Below are 21,239 nucleotides of genomic sequence, written 5' to 3' on the forward strand. Positions count from 1 at the left end.
GGGGAGGATCTGACATTGGTGTGATGCATTCCACGATATAATAGCCAACCAACATTCACTGTCTAGGCGCATACCTGAAGAATGGTCACTCGGGTGTGGTATGAGAGTTGCCAGCACCCATGAAATCATGTCCCAGCAAAAGCAGGAAAAGGGAGAAAAAACATTTGCAAGTAAGAAAAACCTTAAGTGTTCATTCTTAATGAAGTTACTGGTTTCATTTATTAACTGGTTGCTAAGCTTAATTAGGTTATTATTCGCTCGTTATTTGTGCAAAAAGCAGTCAGAGTTAATAACCATTAGGAGCTACACTATAATTCAATAACTGGCAGTTACTTGTTTCATATTAAGTGTCCAGCAGAAAGGAATTAAATCACCAGAATCCTTGAAGCAGCGGAAGATAAATAGATTATTTGATTTTGTCATTTATTGACGTTCAGTTTCGTAAAATATTCTTTGTTGCAATTGAGGCCCTCCATTCAGGAAAAACATAATTCAGTGAGTTCTGCTTTGAATTCACTCTGTATTTTCTATGTTTTGCTGTAAGTGGCCCAGGCTTTAAATGGGTAAATCACTACAGCAGCTATTTAGGCATTCAGGGAGCCCAAGTGAAACCTTTCTGTACTGTTCTGCCCTCAGTCATTTTGTATTTAAATCCACACTCATTTATATTGCACTCACATTTATAAAGTGAAAGAAACATATTTGTCCTCAATACTTCTATTTGTTTCGAAATGGAGTGAGGAGTGGCATGTCTATCGATCATAGTGACAAGGAACAAAGGCCCTAAAATTCTAAAGAAATCCTTGATAGTTAAGTGCTTGAGTATTTGTATCTTGAAGAGATAGAAGTTACTTTAGAGCTCTGGTGGCTCCATGGGCGAATGCACTGTTTGGTGGTGCTGAATCGTGCAGACCAAGACATCTGTGCTTTGTTAGGTTATCTCAAGCTGGGGGCAGTGGGGGTGCTAAAGTTGGTCTCAGTACCCCAAATCTATGGAAAGTGAATGTCAGTTATCCAGAGGAGCCTGCTGGAAAATAAGCATGTACTGAGGTAGTTGGGGATCTGTAATGCTTTCTACAGTTGACTGGTCTGCCAACACTCATTATCTAAACTCACACATGAAGAAGACCACTTGAATGAGCGACTGGAGGGTTGCCAGTACCTTTGGACAAGTCGCTTCCTTCAGGAGAGGAAGGGAGCAAATTTGAAAAAAAAACAATTGACAATAACTGAGGCATAACCAGTTAGCTTTACTTTGTAGTGCATTGGACTGAAGACTCCCAACCAACTGGACAGTTTGCAAGATTCATTCACACCCTCTGTTTTCAATTGAACTCACCTATTCTCATTAGATGGGCTTCAGCTGTTTTAATAAAACTCACTGGAGCAGTATTCATCTTGGGGTGGGGTAAGCTGGTCATGAAACAGCACTGGCAATCTAGACTGTTCCACCCATTCAAATAAAGGAGGAGCTATGACAGGTGGGATATGACAGGTCAAAACATAATGAACGTCGGGTCTCCATGGGTGAGTGCGCACGGGGTACTCACCCGTAGACCCAATGGAAGTGCCGGTTTCCTGCATGCACTGTGCATGCGCGGGAAACCGGCACTTCCGTTCGCCTGAAAGAAGGGGTTCAGAGTTTGAACGCGTGTGCAGGAGAGGCTGCGCGTGCACATCGAACTTGCATTTTTTTTGCCCCGTTAGAAAATAAAATTATTTTTTTCAAAAATTTAAATTATTGTTTAAAATAGTTATTTCATGTAATTTATAGTTTATTTTTAAAATGTGATTTAAAAAAATGTATTTGAAGATTTAGTGATGTTTTGGGGCCCGTAGTATTTATAAGTTTTGACAGGGCTTCCTGTCAAACTTATGAATGGGCATTCCTTGCTACCATTGGCTCTCCATGGCCCACGTGATCCCAGGGGACGCATCGAACTAACTGCGCCCCTGGGATACGCAAGCACTGCGCGCCGGCAGTTGGAGCAGGCCCAGGACCGGAATTCCACAGGGGCACACAGCTCAACGGCCAGCGCGCAAGTTAAGTGCAGGTCAGGAGCTTACACCCGCGGGACGCCCCCGACCCGAATTTCTGAATACCTATTGCTACAAGAATGTTTATAAGAACACAAGAACAATAAAATCAAACCAGCAAATCTGTATGATAAAGTTTTAGCTACCAAACCTGAATCAACTTTTGTTTCTTAGTCATGCTCTCTGACAGAGTAATATTGATGTCACCAATGAAGAAACAGCTCTGACATTCCCACAAATGAGGCCTGTGATGATTCCAGAGTCCAGAGTCAGTTACCGCGCATCTTTGGAAACTGCCCCTAGAGGTGGCATGTTGGTGCAATGTGTTCCTCCAGCATCCTGCTTTTCAGGCGTGTACCTGTAAGCTCTGGTCCCACGACTCTAAACCTCTTTGGCAGCCTTCTCCTTGCCCTTTGCTGGTAAGGCAGCACATCCTTACCCACTCCCTACTCCTGCCGCACCTTCATGCCCTGTGAATCAACCCAGTGCCACATTTTCACTGATATTATCTAATTTCCCCTAGGTGAAAGTATCTAGGTGAATGTATCCCAGGCTGCTTTGTGAGGCAAGGGAGGAGATTGCAGGGGCTCTGACACAAATTTTCAGAATCTCTCTGGCCACAGGGGAGGTGCCAGAAGATTGGAGAACAGCTATCGTAGTACCATTATTCAAGAAGGGTAGTAGGGATAAAGCAGGGAATTACAGGCCAGTGAGCCTAATATCAGTGGTAGGGAAATTATTGGAAAAAATTCTGAGGGACAGAATTAGTCTCCACTTGGAGAGGCAAGGATTAATCAAGAATAGTCAGCATGGCTTTGTAAGGGGGAGATCATGTCTAACCAATTTGATTGAATTTTTCGATGTGGTGACTAGGTGTGTGGATGAGGGTAGTGCAGTTGATGTAGTCTACATGGACTTCAGTAAGGCTTTTGACAAAGCCCCACATGGGAGACTAGTCAAGAATGCAAGAGACCATGGGATCCAGGGCAATTTGGCATATTGGATCCAAAATTGGGTTAGTGGCAGGAGGCAGAGGGCAATGGTCAAAGGTTGTTTTTGTGACTGGAAGCCTGTGTCCAGTGGTGTACCGCAGGGATCGGTGCTGGGTCCTTTGCTGTTTGTAGTGTACATTAATGATTCAGATATGAATGTAGGAGGTATGATCAGTAAGTTCGCAGATGACACGAAAATTGGTGGAGCGGTAAATAGCGAGGAGGGAAGCCTCAGGCTACAGGACGATATAGATGGGTTGGTTAGATGGACAGAACAGTGGCAAATGGAATTTAACCCTGAAAAGTGTGAGGTGATGCATTTTGGGAGGACTAACAAGGCAAGGGAATACACAATGAATGGTAGGACCCTAGGAAGGACAGAGGATCAGAGGGACCTTAGTGTGCATGTACATAGATCCCTGAAGGTAGCAGGACAGGTAAATAAGGTGGTTAAAAAGGCATATGGAATACTTGCCTTCATTAGCTGAGGCATAGAATATAAGAGCAGGGAGGTTATGATGGAGCTGTACAAAACACTAGTTAAGCCACAGCTGGAATACTGTGTGCAGTTCTGGTCGCCACACTATAGGAAGGATGTGATTGCATTGGAGAGGGTGCAGAGGAGATTCACCAGGATTTTACCTGGGCTGGAGCGCTTGAGCTATGAAGAGAGACTGGACATGCTGGGATTGTTTTCCTTAGAGCAGAGAAGGCTGAGGGGGGACCTGATTGAGGTGTACAAAATTATGAGGGGCATAGATAGGGTAGATAAAAAGGAACTTTTCCCCTTAGTAGAGGAGTCAATAACCAGGGGGCATAGTTTCAAGATAAGGGGCAGGAGGTTTAGAGGGGATTTGAGGAAAAACTTTTTCACCCAGAGGGTGGTTGGAATCTGGAACTCACTGCCTGAAAGGGTGGTAGAGGCAGGAACACTCGCAACATTCAAGAAGCATTTAGATGAGCACTTGAAACGCCATAGAAACATAGAAGATAGGAGTAGGAGTAGGCCATTCAGCCCCTCGAACCTGCTCCGGCATTCAATGAGATCATGGCTGATCATCCAAATTCAGTACCCTGTCCCTGCTTTCTCCCCATATCCCTTGATCCCTTTAGCCTTAAGAAATATATCTAACTCCTTCTTGAATATATTGAATGAATTGGCCTCCACTGCCTTCTGTGGTAGTGAATTCCACAGGTTCACCACTCTCTGGGTGAAGAAATTCCTCCTCATCTCTGTCCTAAATGGCTTACCCCTATCCTTAGACTGTGACCCCTGGTTCTGGACTCCCCCGCCATCGGGAACATCCTTTCTGCATCTAGTCTGTCTCGTCCTGTTACAATTTTATAAGTTTCAATGAGATCCCCTCTCATTCTTCTAAACTCCAGCGAGTATAAGCCCAATCGACCCAATCTCTCCTCATACGTCATTCCTGCCATCCCAGGTATCAGTCTGATGAATCTTCGCTGCACTCCCTCCATGGCAAGAACATCCTTCCTAAGATAAGGTGACCAAAACTGCACACAATAAGATGTGGTCTCACCAAGGCCCTGTACAACTGCAGCAAGACATCCTTGTTCCTGTACTCAAACCCTCTCGCTACGAAGGCCAACATACCATTTGCCTTCTTAACCGCCTGCTGCACCTGCATGCTTACCTTCAGCGACTGGTGCACAAGGACACCCAGGTCTTGTTGCACTTCCCCTTCTCCCAATCTATTGCCGTTCAGATAATAATCTGCCTTCCTGTTTTTGCCACCAAAGTGGATAACCTCGCATTTATCCACATTATACTGCATCTGCCATGCTTCTGCCCAATCACCCAACCTGTCCAAATCATACTGGAGCATACAAGGTTATGGACCAAGTGCTGGAAAATGGGTTTAGAATAGACAGGGCTTGATGGTTGGTGCAGACACGATGGGCCGAAGGACCTCTTTCTGTGCTGTATAACTCTATGACTATGATTCTATCTGAGCTGGTGTGTGTCAGTGAGAAAGCAAATGATGCAGGGGCTGGCATGGAGTGGGTTGTGGCGAAGGAACATAGCACAGGATCTTGCACCTAGGATTCCTATTCAGCAATGTCTTCAACATGCTCTTTCTCCACATCATCTTTCTCATCATCATAGTCCACAAGGAAGCAATTTCGTCCTCTTCTCCATCATCTTCTGCCCCCGATTACTATGATGGATCTCCAGGTAAAGAGAGAATAAGCTAAGAATGGATGAGCATAACCACTTTTGGATTAAGGGTGTGCAAGACTGTGGCTGTGTGCTACTTCACGGGAATGCCACATCAACTGTGTAGGTATGCATGCACTAACGTGCACGGTCCCACCGCTCTCCCCAGCAGCTCCATGACCTGCTCCTCATATGAGGTGAGCTCTGATATTTGGAATGCCCCCTCAGGTCCCCTGCCTTTCACAGGTGTTGTGCACAAGTTTCTTCTGAAATAAAATTGAGTGAATTATATGGAGGCTAGCAATTGAGGGGTGTCTCCCAGGTGATAGTGGAAAGCTGATGTAAGAGATATATCCCCATGTTAAAGTGGAAGAAGGAGTTGTTTGTAAGTTGGTCTCATTGAAATTGCAATTCTACTTTTCTGCCTCCTTGCAATGACCTACTCCCTTCTTTGGGAGCCTCTATTAAGTCCTCCACTTGAGGACATGCTTTAACAATGGTACAAAATCACACATGAGCCAATCACTACATCCACCTGACAGTCAACTCACTATTCCAAACATTGTCCTTCTTTCCTCCTGCTCCCCCAGCTTGTTGCTGCAATCGCTAACCATGTTTGTCTTCTTAAAGGAACTTCCAATTACCCGCAGCACACTACTCATGTTTTACAGAGGAGTTACACTACTGAACTACCAATGGATATTTAAATGAACAGACCCCACAGGTTAAGGCAGGACCAGCACCAGACAGGATTGGTGGGCTCAAGTCTGGCTGAGGGACACAACACTGGCGTAAATGACCCAGTGGAATTTTTTTTTTAAAGCTTTTTATGGGGTTGAATTTCCATGGGAGTTTACCCTATTATCTGCGGATGATCGAGAACCACCACACCCCACCCCACCCCCGCCACCCTCAGAAATTCATATCTCTGAGAAACATACCAAAGTGCTTCACAATGAAGTTTAGTCACTGTTATTATATAGGCAAACACAGCGGCGATTTTATCCACAGCAATGTCCCACAAACAGAAATGAGATGAATGACTATTTAACCTGTTAGTGGTGGTGTTTGCTGAGAGAGAAATGTTGACCAGGACACCAGGAGAATTCTCTGATCTTCTTCAAAAAATGCCATTAGATATTTATCATCTACCAAAACAGGGAGTTAAGACCTCCGTTTAACAGCATCTCCAACAATGCAGCACTTCCTCCGTACTACACTGAAGTTTCAGCCCAGATCATGTGCTCAAGTCCTGGAGTGGAGCTTGGCTCCATAACTTTCTGAATATCGGGTAAGTGTGGTACCACTGAGCTGAGCTGAGCAGCCTTCCTGTCCCCTGTGACATGTTTAACCATGTTTATGCTGGTTGGCAGGCGTCAATGCCTCAAGTGTGCTGCTTGTGAGTGAAATTCTCACAGCTAAGTTTTAGGTAATATTAACAGCTCTGGATTCAGCCAGATTTTATCTATATGCTTTGCCCATGGCAGAGAGATGACAATCAATTCTAGAGAAATAAGTAGTCCATTATTCCTCCTTTTGCATAAAATGAAATGTCCCGTCATCATCTGCAATGCGGCTGGAAGAATTGTTGCTGGAAGATTAGGTATGGTGTAGATTCAGAGTGTGCACACGTGAATTCAACTGATTATAACAGATAATGTTGCTCATTATCCATTGCTAAATGGACTTTAATTACAGTGACTCTAGAAACTAATATGATATGGGTTAAGATTTTATTTTTTGAATTCACAATGTAGCTGCAAATCAAAAGATGAATGATTATAAAACACCGAAATAGTAAAATTATGATCTTTATATTGGAAGACCTTCCCTAACAATGCTTATTTACATTAAAAACATCAAAACATAATCTGCTGTGTGAAAATCATTTAGTTAATGTTCAGAGGTACAAGAACATTCAGTTTATTTTAAAACAAAAGCAATTTTGTCTGGTATTTGGTACAGCTAAACACTTGGAGAAAAAAACATAATAGTCTCTTTAGATTTATTTCTGGCATGGTTTTCATCCTGTATTCAACTTGGAGTTTCATCCTTCAGGTTCATAAATTGCAGAAGATAAGCCACCACCTGTCAGAAAAGACACAGCAAAAGACTGGTAATTTTAATCAATTAATCAACTGAGGATTGTTCAAAAGCAACAAGGTGAACATCGTGTTATTTTATTCTGCTATCCCTTATTATTCAGTTACTAATCTCACGAAAAGAGCAAATGATTGACTCTTCTGTAGTCTCCAGTAACAATGCCTCATTGCAGATCTCTGGCAAGAGGACAAGATAGAGAGAGGCTCAGATTTTCCCAATGGTGAAGCACTCCACCTCTTGGCCAAAATGAAAATTTACACAGCTCACCCAATACAGCAGAGAAGTAATCTTGTAACAGGAATCCCTGACTATACAATAGTCAAATTACAATGACAAGAATAGAATAATTCATGGAAGAGGAGAATTTAAAATATTGCAAAAAATGAAATAGCCCTCAAAATGCAAGACAACTTGAAATTAGAAGCTTTCAGAGAACCAAAATGAATTGTTTCAATCCCCAAACATGTATCGATGCCAAGAATCCTAATGTACTGACATACCTCCCCCACAACCACCGTGCAACCAAGCTGTACAATGGATTCACAAAATATGTATAAACATAACAATTCAGTTAAAAACGTTTTTGCTTTATTTAACAGGATAACCTTCTGTTAGCTGCCTACCATTGACATCAGACAAATTACCTTCACACCACCACAGCACAGCCACAGCTAGGAACAGTTCGTGAGGGGGCTGCGGATGAGCATGGCCAAATCTGGAAAAGTTCCACAGATAGCGATGTCACTAGAAAAGAGCTGGAATGGGTCAGGTGCCATTAGCAGAGTGGGGGCAAGGTGGTGGAATGTGAACCTAACAAGGGAGGAATAATGTATTTCAAAGAGGCAAGACTGAGGCAGGAGAAGCTGTCCAGATAGGAAAGAGAGAAAAATTATTGAAAAATGTAAAGAAATACTGAAAAATAACTTACCTTTTACTTACCTCAAAGGAACAGATCACAGTTCATTCCACAGTACCAACGAATGGCCAGAACCTGCAACTGCAGACAGGCTCAAAGCATTTTTCTCATCATTTATGCTCTCACAATAAATAAAATATAGAGTTACATTGGCTTGTAATATTAGTTCCCAAACGGAACGCTTAATTACATTAGAAACCCCTATTACAGTGGCACCAAGTTTTTTTCTCTCTGATTTTTCACCTCTCCCAGGATATTGCATGGCGAGGGGTGGAGGGGGGTATTGACGATGGTCTGTGTAAATAGCACCATGCTGGAATGCAGCAGGCTCAATGGACCAGCTGGGTTTTTTTCCTGCCCCTTTTCATACGTTGTGTATGTTTTTAATATATAATAGATTAGGTGGCATAACAATGCAGTACAACTGAAGACAGCTTTTTAAAGGGAAGACCTCCCAAATTTGACCCTATTGAAAAATGATACTGATTGCTAATGGCCAAGTCAGATATTTCTCATAGCTGCATGATTCTACAAACCAGGTTTAACAACTCTTTAGCTCTGCATTTGGACATACACCCCTCCAGGGATGGAGCTCCATGCAACTGTCTAGAAGAGAGTTCCATAGGAATAAGAAGAAGTGTATAAAACTTAGATGCTGTTATTCAATGCTAATCTTTTTAAGAGCGAGATAGAATGTTGCAGTGCAGTGGCTGCCGTCTTTGTATTTGTGCCTTATTCACTAGCAACTTTAGCTTTGCTGCTGTAGTATTGGTGTTGTAGAGGACTGACAGCTCAACCACATCTCCTCAACGTCAGAGGTGCTGGAATAGATCAACCTTATGCAATCTACTTGTCTCTTGGCTTTGGACTGTATTCAGTCCAGAAGTGAGTGGTAGGTTTCCGTTGAATTTGGCCAACTAGTTGGATATAGATTTTCAGGTTGCTGAAATAACCAAACATGACAAACGGACCAAGCTTTCTTGAGGATTCACATTCAACCAGCTATTCAGTTACCTAGCCTGCTTGTTTTCCCAGTGTAGCTTACATGAGGTTAACAAGCCAAAGAACTGAATGTTTGTATCTAAAGACAGCTAGGTATTCTTATCAAGTAGAGGTGGATGGCTAGCATCATGGTCAATCTTCCCAAAAGAGTTACTGACTCGTTCTCTTTGTGCTAAAGATTGCACATCTTTTATTGTCCACTAGCTATTTCTCTTTAATCATGTTTTGATAGAGTTAACTATTCTGTAGGCACTGGAGTTATAAGCAAAAAGAGCATTTTTGATCATATCAACCGTGGAACATACTGTTTAGATGCTGTGACATGGCAGACATTTATTTGTCATGACTCATTAAGGAAGTCTGCAGATGGTTTAACATCCCACATGATATACTCCAAGAACCTATCTTACCAACAAGATCAGGAGGCACCACTGAAATGTTAAAAGGTACTGATCTGACTTTGAGCTAGGCATTGAGGGAAGGAAACCTGCCGTCCTTAGCCGGTCTGGCCTATATGTGACTCCAGTCCCACGTCAACGTGGTTGACTCTTAACTGCCCTCTAAAGTGGCCTAGCAATCATTTGTACCAAACATCAGGGTAATTAGAGATGAGCAATAAATACCAGCCTTGCCAGTGACACCTACATCCTGAGAATGATTTCTTTTTAAATCACTATTTTTGGATTATTTTATGCACTTCGATGGAGCATTTGATATTGGAGGTTAGATTTCTGACTTTTCAGTAAATATAATGTAAGTAGCTTCAATTGACCACAAATGCACGGGCTATTAGTCCATTGTTCTGAAGTTAGGCTGTCAGATTTAACTATTTTCCAGCAATCTTTGGAGTCTAATTTATAGATAAGAATATCTCAGCTGATGTCAGATCTGTATCTTGAGAGAGATGATGGCAGAATCTTTTCATACTGGAACTTAACCTGGTGATGTGCTTCCCTGTCTTTTTGCCTGACTTTCTCCATGTATCAATGCAATCCCTCTTTTAGGCAATGCTGCAACAGATCTTTGACTAAACCAGGGTGTGAATCATTACCAATTAATAACAACCTAGGTTGAATATTGCACACTGCAGCACTATAGATATGTTTGGGCTGATCAAGGACTAAATCACTTTGGGGGAAAAATTCAGTATCGCCCTGTTTGGGGCGCCATTATTGGCCGTGCGCAAAGTTTAGCGCCTGGCGCTAATTATCGCCTCCAACGGAAAACTTGGCTTTTATCACCCCTGGAGGTGATTGGAGTGCTAAATCAGATGCTACACACCTCTCTTAAGGTGCAAAGGACGAGGAGCGAGGCGCTACCTCAGAGCGCTGGCGAAGCAAGGAAGAGCAAATCAAAATGAACCTGCAAAGTGCTGCTCAGTACCCAAAACTATTTCACACAGCGTTGAATCTCTCCAGAATCACACAGAATCACAGAATCCCCACAGTGCAGATAGAGGCCATTTCGGCCCATCGAGCCTGCACCGACACATATCCCACCCTATCCCCGTAACCCCATGTATTTAATCCCCCTAACACACTAAGGGTCAATTTATCACAGCCAATCAACCTCTCTCTCTCTCTCTCTCAGAATGTGTGGTGTAAAAATGTTACCAACAAAAAACAGCAGGAAGCGGTCGCCTTTAAATAGCACTCCCCCAGTTCCTTTCTGACTGCAAAACGCTCCCCTCAACCTGTCGTTGCTAGCGGCAGGCGGTAAGGCAGGGGGCGCCACTCAATATCTGGTCCAGGGTGCTACCGGGGCGTTGCGCACTCGACTGACGTCACGATCTGCCGGCGCAGGAGATCGTGGCGGTAGTGTTTAGTGCCACCGCAAAATGTCTAGTTAATTTCACGAGCGGCGCAAACATCGCCGCGCCCGGGCGTTAGTTGCTTTGTGCTCCATTAGCGCCCTCTTAAGGCGCTAACGGGAGGCGCAAACAACTGAATTTTTCCCCCTTTCACTGGCATATGGAATGCCAGTCTTCAAGGTGAAGTTGCTGATTATAAGAATGATGCATCCAGGTATAACATTTGGGGAGTGAATTTTCGTGGAGGTTCTCCTGCTCCTCTACTGTAACTTTACCAAAAGAGCCACAGAAACCCCAGCTCTTCTGCCAAAGTTGCAGGAAAACCTCTGTGGAACCTCTGAAAATCCACTCCCTTGAACTTTTGCAATGTTATGTAGCAGGTAGTTGGATCATCAAAGGGTGGTGGACAGTAAACTGTTGTCAAGGGTCCTTTTTTGTCCTTGAGAGATACATCTGCCCAAAAAAGGTGTTCAATTTGAAATCTTGTTTGTGAAAGTTTACCATCCCATGCTTGGAATAAACATCATCTGTGTTACAGTCCAACTGAAAGAAATCATACTCAGGGATAGATACAGCCTTATTCAATGTCTACTCTCTTAAGAGTGAGTAACAGATATCTAACATCTCAGGAATTGTCAGAAACTGCAACATCTGTAAGAGATGGTTTCCACAAAGACCATGGATGCTTGTGGAATGTAATGTCAATTTATGATTGTTACATATAAATAATTACCAGATAAAGCCATTCATGTCTAAAACCAGATTCTTACTCAAACAACACCGCAGATTTGGAACTGCCTCCCATTCTTACACAAAAATTGGAATCCAAGTCCTGGTACAGGTACATGGCTCTAGGGGTATCTGCACACCTGCCTTCCACCCTATCACAGACCTTCCCTTTTGTTCTTTCCTCCCTTCTTCTCTTTACCTGCTTCTGTACTTGCTTAAAACCTGTTACATCTCTAACATTTTCCAGTTCTGATGAAAGGTCATCGACCTGAAATGTTAACTTTGTTTCTCTCTCCACAGATGCTGCCTGACCTGTTGAGTATTTCCAGGATTTTTATGTTTTTATTTCAGATTTCCAGCAATGCAGTAGTTTGTTTTTGTATCTGCATATGGTTTGCTCCCCAGTGTTGGTTGGGAAATGTTGATGTACAAAGGGACTTGGGTGTCCTTGTACACCAGTCACTGAAAGCAAACATGCAGGTGCAGCAAGCAGTTAGGAAGGCAAATGGTATGTTAGTCTTCATTGCAAGAGGATTTGAGTACAGGAGCAAGGATGTCTTACTACAGTTATACAGGGCCTTGGTGAGATCACACCTGGAGTACTGTGTGCAGTTTTGGTCTCCTTACCTAAGAAAGGATATACTGGCCATAGAGGGAGTGCAGCGAAGGTTCACCAGACTGATTTCTTGGATGGCAGGACTGTCGTATGAGGAGAGATTGGGTCGACTAGGCCTGTATTCACTAGAGTTTAGAAGAATGAGAGGGGATCTCATTGAAACGTATAAAATTCTGACAGGGCTAGACAGACTGGATGCAGGGAGGATGTTTCCCCTGGCTGGGGGGTCTAGAACGAGGAGTCACAGTCTCAGGATATGGGGTAGGACATTTAGGACTGAGATGAGGAGAAATTTCTTCACTCAGAGAGTGGTGAACCTGTGGAATTCTCTACCACAGAAGGTGGTGGAGGCCAAGTCACTGAATATATTTAAGAAGGAGATAGATAGATTTCTAGACACAAAAGGCATCAAGGGGTATGGGGAGAGAGCGGGAATATGGTATTGAGATAGAGGATCAACCATGATCATATTGAATGGCGGAGCAGGCTAGAAGGGCCGAATGGCCTACTCCTGCTCCTATTTTTCTGTTTCTATGTTTCTATCAATTCCAAAATACATTTCTCCTTAAATGACCATTCTAGGTCTACTAGGTTCCACATTTCTTGGTGGGAGATGAGACAATTGGCCTCAATATGGTGCATAATTAAATTCACGTGGGCTACACATTCCTTCAATTGCTAGACAATACAAACTCCATTTTGTTCCCTCACCACCGATTCCATCCCTCTCCATGGCCACTGTCTCAGGCCAAACCAGTCTCGTCGCAACCTCGGCATCCTATTTCGCCCTTAGCTGAGCTTCCAATCCTGTATCCGCTCCATCACAAAGACCGCCTACTTCCACCTCTGTACCATCACCCACCATCGATCCTGCCTCAGCTTATCTGCTGCATAAACCCTCATACATGTTTTTACCTCCAGACTCGACTATGTCAATGTTCTCCTGGCCAGCCGCCTAGCTTCCCCCTCTATAACATTGAGCTCATCTAAAACCCTGCTACCATCCTAACCCGTATCAAGTCCTGATCACTCATCATCCCTGTGCTCGCTGACCTACATTGGCTTCCGGTCCACCGACGCCAAGATTTTAAAATTCTCAACCAAACCCAGCATGAGTCAGTAGCTTGAAAATTAATGGAGGAATAAAATCACAACAAGTCTTAGCTATAGGATACTTGGTAACCCTGTGTATCTCTGTAGCGTTTTACCTAACATACAAAAATCAAGTAACACCAAAAAGTGAACTGACCTCTAGAGCACAGTGACAGACAGGACTGAACACTGCCTTAAAAAACTTATATTTTGTGTTCCAGCTCTGGACAGTTCTAACATTGAAAAATGCTATTCCTCTAACTCTGGGAAAACTACCAGTCGCAAAATTGGAGCCTTTAGCGCCAGCCATTAAGGCTGGTTTGGAAAAAAATATGGCAGCCACCTCACTTCTGCTCACTTTCAGTGCAGAATGCGGTGGCTGCCATTTTAGGCAGGTTGGCAGTGCTGCCGTTGCCTGCACTCGCTTCCCATATTTAAATGATCCATATCATGATGTCAATCGGCATGCAACGCCTGAATTGATGCACGATCTGTAATTTTGGACGTCGCCGCTCTTAATAACGACCTCTCCAAACCACGCATGGCAGAACGTGCATGCAGCAATACAACAGAGCTGCTGCCAGCACTTCTTAAAGAGACACACACAACTTTCAGGTAAGTTTAGATTTTTGCTTTTGGACTGGTTTCTTTACATTTTATTGGAGTATGGCTTGGTGCAATACATTTAAAAAGTTGTTAAAGTGTGCAGGGAGTGCTACTGGGTGTTTGCAAGGCTTTGGCTGTTAAAGCAAGAACACCACTTGCTCCCAATCTTGGGGGTCTAGTTGCAGTCCCCCTTGGGCTGCAGCATCACATGGAGATGGAGCAGAGGCAGCAAAGGGGACAAGCTGCTTAGAGGAAGGAGGAAGCAGAAGAGAAGGATGCAGAAGAGGAAAAAGAAGAAGAGGAGGAAGCGGGAGGAGGAGGCACCCCAGACAGCCCCTTCCTGGCCGGGATATCCAGGATTGAATTATCCGCCTACAGTCCCAGTGACCACAACCCCAATTCCCCTTTCAACATTTGTCCCACACCTTACCTTCCCTCTGTTATGGACCATCACAGCATCCTCTTGGCCACAATGCTGAAATAAAAGCCACCACAAAGCAAACTTTCCAATCCAACTTTACCGATACGTGCATCCAATATTACATCAAAAAATCAACTCATCACCCTTGTGCATTCCTCTAGTGAGTGTCTTGCATGTGCCTTTGCCTATCCTAGTGCTGTTACACAGTGCTACCCCAGTGGCTGCAGCATGGCTAGTGGAAGGCTTCTGACTTTCAGTGGGGGACACTGCAGATGGCCATACAGGATGACCTCGAGGAGCTGGTGGCTGGGAGTGTGAAATCAAGTGACAGTGTTTCTTCTTCTTCACTCTCTTCTCCCTCTTTTTGGTCAACCACTGGCTGGGTAGGTTGGATTTCTTGGGTATCTGAAATGAGGAAGGCACAAGGGTAGGGTTGTGGTGAGGGGGGGGGGGGAAAGCAAGAGGTGTGACATGAATCAGTCATTCATGAAAGAAAGACTTATGAAATAATACTGAGCGGCCTACGGGTGACGCTGTCCAGGGAGAGTATAAATACTCGGACACAGGCCCAGCTTGCGCAGGACATTCTTAACAGGAACTAGTGAAGGACACAACTAGACCTCCATGTTGTAAAACTGTTGATTAAAGCTTTGTTTAACGCTTAGACCAAGTGCCTAGTAGTTTTCTTACGTCAAGGTGCATGCTTACATCATGTGCAACTTGTAAATCAGAAGAGATTGTGGGATGAGGGGAAAGTGGGATGTGAGAAGGAGGATAATATATGAGGATAACAGCATCTTGTATTCTTTCAGCTCCACCACTGGCCAAGGGCTCAGCCATGCCGCTGCCAAGAATGACCAGCACTGTCTCCTCCAAGGGGATGAGGTGAAGCTAGGAATGTGAGGTGCGCCTCGTGTTTGGTAGAGATTGTTGGTAGGTGAGTGATTGGGGGGTGGGCGGGTCATGCATTGAACAGTATGTGAGGCTAGTGATGCAGTTGATAGGAGATGGCTTTTGAAGATGCATTCACTGACCTTGATCACTCGTCTGAGGCCATGAAACTTCTTTGGGCACTGGAGCCAGGTCCTGGAGTGGCACTGCTGACAGTGACTGCCTCCTCAATCTGGTCCCAAATCCTTCTTTCTGGAGGGCCTCCTGGCCCTCTGTGGGTAGAGAACTTCTCTTCCAGTGTTGATCTCCTGCACAAAGCTCAAGTGCTGCATCAGAGACCCTGGGTGCCCTTTACCTGGCCTGTTGAGTCATTTGTGTTAGGGCTGAAGCAATTTTATCATTTTTGATCAGCAGAAGGCAGCTCACCTTTAAGAGGTGCAGACTGCCTAGTGCTGAAGGAATTTTAATTTTTTTATCTGCAGAAGGCAGCTCAGCTTTAAGAGCTGCAGACTGCCTTGAAGAGGAGCAGGCTAGCTTTAAGTAAAGCTAGTCTCACTCCAGCAATGTGAACATCGGCCCCCTGCTGAGTGCACAGCCTGTCAGCAGCGGGTTCCATGCTAGGCTGTGCGCTACAATCATGGTAATTAGCAGGCAGCACAAAATTGACGTGCTGCCTGCACTTTTTGAACGGGCGCAAGCATGCCTCACATCATGATGCCCGTGCCCGTTTTCCAGCATTATCGAATTTCAGCCCCTTACCTACTATCTAACATCTCACACCATAAAGTAGCCACATAGCTATCATTATCCATGTGCTTTGTCCCAATGAAAATGCCAAATGTGCTGAAGTATAGCCAGTTTTGTACTATAAATTTTTGCTCAATATGAGCCAGACTGAGACTGACAAATTCATTTCACTTATATAACTCTACAAACCACATGTTTATCCAATCAGTCGGAGCTGAATCTGTACCCTGGTCCTAAAACTGAAGAAGAACTGTTTTAATCTACCACTCAACCCAGTTCCCACCACCCCCCACTCCCCAAGTTCTACCACTTCAATTTTATAACAAGCATAACTGAAATACCATTTTATTATTTGCCATTTGAGATTTTTAACTTTATGCTTGTAGGCTGTTGCCTTAATTATTTAATTAGATCGCAAAACATTTTGGGCTATATTTTCTGTGTTCCCTTATTTTAACAAAAAAACTAGACAAGCATAAAGGAAGAAACTCTATGAATGGAGGGAAATATATCCCTTAACATTAATACAAAAGCAAAATATCACAGATGCTGGAAATCTGAAATAAAAACAGAAAATGCTGGAAATACTCAGCTGGTCAGGCAGCATCTGGAGAGAGAAACAGAGTTAATGGCCCAGAAATTTGGGTCGGAGGCTTCCCGCGGGTGCAAGCCTCCGACCTGCACTTACCTAGCGTGCCGGCCGTTGAGCTGTGGGCCCGCGTGGGATCCCGATCCTTGGCCTCCTCCAACTGCCGGCGCGCAGTGCTTGCGTATCCCAGGGGCGCAGTTAGTTCGATGCATCCCCTGGGATCACGTGGACCATGGAGAGCCAATGGTAGCAGGGAAATGTCCATTCATAAAATTGACAGGAAGAGCTGTCAAAACTATAAATACTATAAGCCCCAAAACATCACTAAAACTTCAAATAATTTTTTTTTTAAATCACATTTTTAAATTAACTATAAATTACATAAAATAACTATTTTAAACAATAATTTAAATTTTTGAAAAAATTAATTACATTTTCTAACGGAGCTAAAAATAAACTTACCTTTCTTTAATGTATTTAAAAATAATAAACCTGTGGAAAAAATGTTTTGATTTTAATTAATTCACCACTTACCTTGCTAAAAGCAGGCCTTGCACCTGCTTTTTACATGTGTAAGTCCTGGAGACTTACCCTCCTGGAGAAACCTACGAAAAAAATGTAAGTTCCATGTGCACGCGCTGCCTCTTCGGCGTACGCGTTCGAACTCTGAACCCTTTCCTTTAAGGGAACGGAAGTTCCGGTTTCCCGCGCATGCGCAGTGCATGCACGAAACCGGCACTTCCATTGGGCCTACGGGTGAGTACCCTGTGCGTAATCACTCGTGGGGACCCGAATTTCTGGGCCGTTCGTTTCAGGTCGATGGCCTTTCATCGGAACTGGAAAAAGTTAGAGATGTAACAGGTTTTAAGCAAGTACAGAGGTATGGAAAGGGGGAGGGGAGGAAAGAACAAAAGGGAAGGTTTGTGATAGGGTGGAAGGCAGGAGTGATTAAAAGACAAAAGGGATGATGGTGAAAAGCAGAAGGGGATGGTAATGGAACAAATAAAGAAACAAAAGATGGGTCTAGAGGTGTAAATGGGGATAGCAGAATCAGCAGCAACAGCTGCCATCTGAAAAAATTGGGGCAGAGGTTATGATCTGAAATTGTTGAACTCAATGTCTGGAAGGCTGTAAAGTGCTTAACAGAAAGATGAGGTACTGTTCCTCGAGCTTATGTTGTCCCTTAACAGTAAGTTGTAATGTAAAAGTTCTTGCTCTCTTCCTGTGGCTTCTCTCTCTCTCTCTGTCTCACACTTGCTCTCAGAAAAGACTTTCCTGCATCAGCCTGGGTTGGATTAAAGAGGACAAAAATTCTAGCAGAAATGCAGTGAAGTGGAGCTCCTGTTCGCCCTCACTTAAAGCTGTAGCTCCATCCCAGATTAAGGGGACAGGGTCATTATCATATTCAGGGAAGGCAGTCTGTGCCTGTGTACCCATCCCAAAAGCAGGCAAGAAAATCGGAGCAGTCAGGGAAGGACCAAAGAAAATGGAGCTAAAACAAATTTTAAATGTTCCTAAGGGAGCATATGGCTACTTCTAACAAGGCAATCAGTCTCAGAAGGGATCAATTACCTTTGCCTGCAGTACTTTTAGGGGCCTTATAAGGAAACATTGCCGCTATCAGCAGCTAGAGGATGAGAATGGGGAATTAATAATGGGGAACAGAGAAATGGCAGAGACTCTGAACATGGTAGAAGACACTAACAACATCCCAATAATGGATAATCAAGGGGCCACAGGGAGGGGGGAACTAAAGACAATCACTATCACTAAGGAAAAAGTACTTGGTAAAATAATGGGACTAAAAGATGACAAGTCCCCTGGACCAGATGGTCTACATCCCAGGGTCTTAAAAGAAGTGGCTGCAGAGATAGTGGATGCATTGGTTGGAATATACCAAAATTCCTTGTACTCTGGAGAGGTCCCAGTGGATTGGAAAACTGCAAATGTAACACCCCTATTTAAGAAAGGAGGGAGACAGAAAGCAGGAAACTATAGACCAGTTAGCCTAACATCTGTCATTGGGAAAATGCTGGAGTCCTTCATTAAGGAAGCAATAGCAGGGCATTTGGAAAATCACAATGCTGTCAAGCAGAGTCAGCATGGTTTTATGAAAGGGAAATCATGTTTAACAAATTTGCTGGAGTTCTTTGAGGATGTAATGAGCATGAGCCAGTAATAAGGGTGAGCCAGTGGATGTGGTGTATTTGGATTTCTAGAAGGCATTCATAAGTTGCCACATAAAAGGTTACTGCATAAGATAAGAGCTCACAGATTTGGGGGTAATATATTAGCATGGATAGAGAATTGGCTAACTAACAGAAAGCAGAGAGTCGGGATAAATGGGTCATTTTCCGGTTGGCAAACAGTAACTAGTGGGGTGCCACAAGGATCGGTGCTGGGGCCTCAACTATTTTCAATCTACATTAATGACTTGGATGAAGGGACCGAGTGTAATGTAGCCAAAATTGCAGATGATACAAATATGGATGAGAAAGCAAGTTGTGCAGAGGGCTCAAAGAACCTGTAAAGGGATATGGACAGGCTAAGTGAGTGGGCAAACATTTGGCAGATGGAGCATAATGTGCAAAAGTGCAAGGTTATCCACTTTGGCAGGAAAAATAAAAAAGCAAATTATTATTTAAATGGAGATTACAAAATGCTACAGTTCAGAGGGACCTGGGGATCCTTGTGCATGAAACACAAAAAGTTAGCATGCAGGTACAGCAAGTAATCAAAAAGGCAGATGGAATGTTGGCCTTTATTGCAAGGGGGTTGGAGTATAGAAGCAGGGAAGTCCTGCTACAACTGTACAAGGTATTGGTGAGACCACACCTTGAGTACTGTGTACAGCTTTGGTCTCCTTATTTAAGGAGGGAAATACTTGCATTGGAGGCAGTTCAGAGACGATTCACAGGGTTGATTCCTGAGATGAGGGGGTTGACTTATGAAGAAAGGTTGAGCAGGTTGGGCCTATACTCATTGGAATTTAGAAGAATGAGAGGGAATCTTACTGAAACATATAAGATACTGAGGGAGCTCAACAAGGTAGATGCAGAGAAGCTGTTTCCCCTCATGGGGAAACCTAGAACTCAGGGGCATAGTTTCAGAATAAAGGGTCGCCCTTTTAGAACTGATATGAGGAGGAATTTCTTCTCTCAGAGGGTCGTAAATCTGTGGAATTCTCTGCCCCAGAGAGCCGTGGAGGCTGGGTCATTAAATACATTTAAGGTGGAGATAGACAGATTTTTGCAAGATAAGGGAGTGAAGGGTTATGGGAAGTGGGCAGGGAAGTGGCTTTGAGCCCAAGATCAGCCATGATCTTATTGAGTGGCAGAGCAGGCTCAAGGGGCCAAGTGGCCTATTCCTGCTCCTATTTCTTATGTTCTTATGTCCTCAGAATTCTGTTGAATCCTTATAAGGGCACACTGGACGGAATCCCCAGGGTAGCCCATTAATGTGTTGGGTGGGGGGCTTTGGTTGTTTGACTTGTCCTCTACACACACACCATTGGATTTAAAATGACATTTTATATGGGACTACATTTCATCGGGTGGGCTCTACCCCAAATTCTTGGCCTTCCCTCTGGTTGGAAATATCCTTTTCCACCTTCCCTCAACCCAGGAATTTCAGTCCCAAAGACCCGTTTTTGCTTAAGTATTGAAATACTTAGGGGTGTGAATTTCTGCAGGGGTTCCCCACTGCAACTTTGACAGAAGATCAGCGGAAACCCCAGAAAAACGTCTGTTTACACTCTTTCTATGGGGCTCCGCCTAACTTCCACTGAATCTTCCACAGTGGGAGAACGCAAAAAATGATTGTTGTTACTCTTCCTTTTTGTCAGGACTCTTTCCTTTTTAAGAGTGTACTATTGCACCACAAGCTCCTGGCATTTATTGCATCCTCTGTGATTTACAAGAAAGATCCAAGGATTTTCTTGAACTAGCAGGGAAACAGTATTTAGTATTATTGAGGCTCAACCTAGTCTCTTTTTGTCATCTGAAATGGCCTCACCCCTCCCTAGCTCTGTAACCTCCTCCAGCCCTACAATCCTCCAAAATCTCTGCACTAGTTTAATTCTGGCCTCTTGCACATCCCCGATTTTAATTGCTCCACCATAGGCGGCCATGCCTTCAGCTGCCTAGGCCCTAAGCTCTGGAATTCCCACCCTAAACCTCTTTGCCTCTCTACCTCTCTCCTTCTTTAAGATACTCTTTTAAAACCTACCTCTTTCCCTGTCCTAATATCTGCTTACATGGCTTGGTGTCAAATTTTATTTGATAATGCTCCTGTGAAGCATCTTGAGACTTTTTACTATATTAAAGGAACTATATAAATGCTGTTGTTGTTATACACTGTATATAGCTATAAATCTGAAAGAGCCATTGCTATAGAGCGCATTCATAGGAAATTACATCTGACAATATCTAAATAAAATGCACTTTTTTCTTCTTTCTACTTCCTGATGGGATTATATATTCCTATGCGCACTGGCCACTCTCCACTACT

At 43.7% G+C, this 21,239-nt stretch overlaps 1 protein-coding gene across 1 annotated transcript in view; it reads right to left on the reverse strand.

The window, feature by feature from the left end:
* Nucleotides 1–6,909: 6,909 nt before the first annotated feature.
* The window catches only part of grp (gastrin-releasing peptide), a 28,906-nt gene continuing 14,576 nt past the window's right edge, over nucleotides 6,910–21,239 (reverse strand). The window contains exon 3 of the mRNA XM_085974258.1: nucleotides 6,910–7,296. Within this exon, the coding sequence (XP_085830384.1) occupies nucleotides 7,243–7,296 (54 nt within the window). The 3' untranslated portion in view covers nucleotides 6,910–7,242. The remainder of the gene's footprint in view (nucleotides 7,297–21,239) is intronic.

This window comes from Somniosus microcephalus, chromosome 2, assembly GCF_052327205.1.
Source record: "Somniosus microcephalus isolate GS21.2 chromosome 2, FLI_Smic_1.0, whole genome shotgun sequence".
Taxonomy (NCBI): Eukaryota; Metazoa; Chordata; class Chondrichthyes; order Squaliformes; family Somniosidae; genus Somniosus; species Somniosus microcephalus.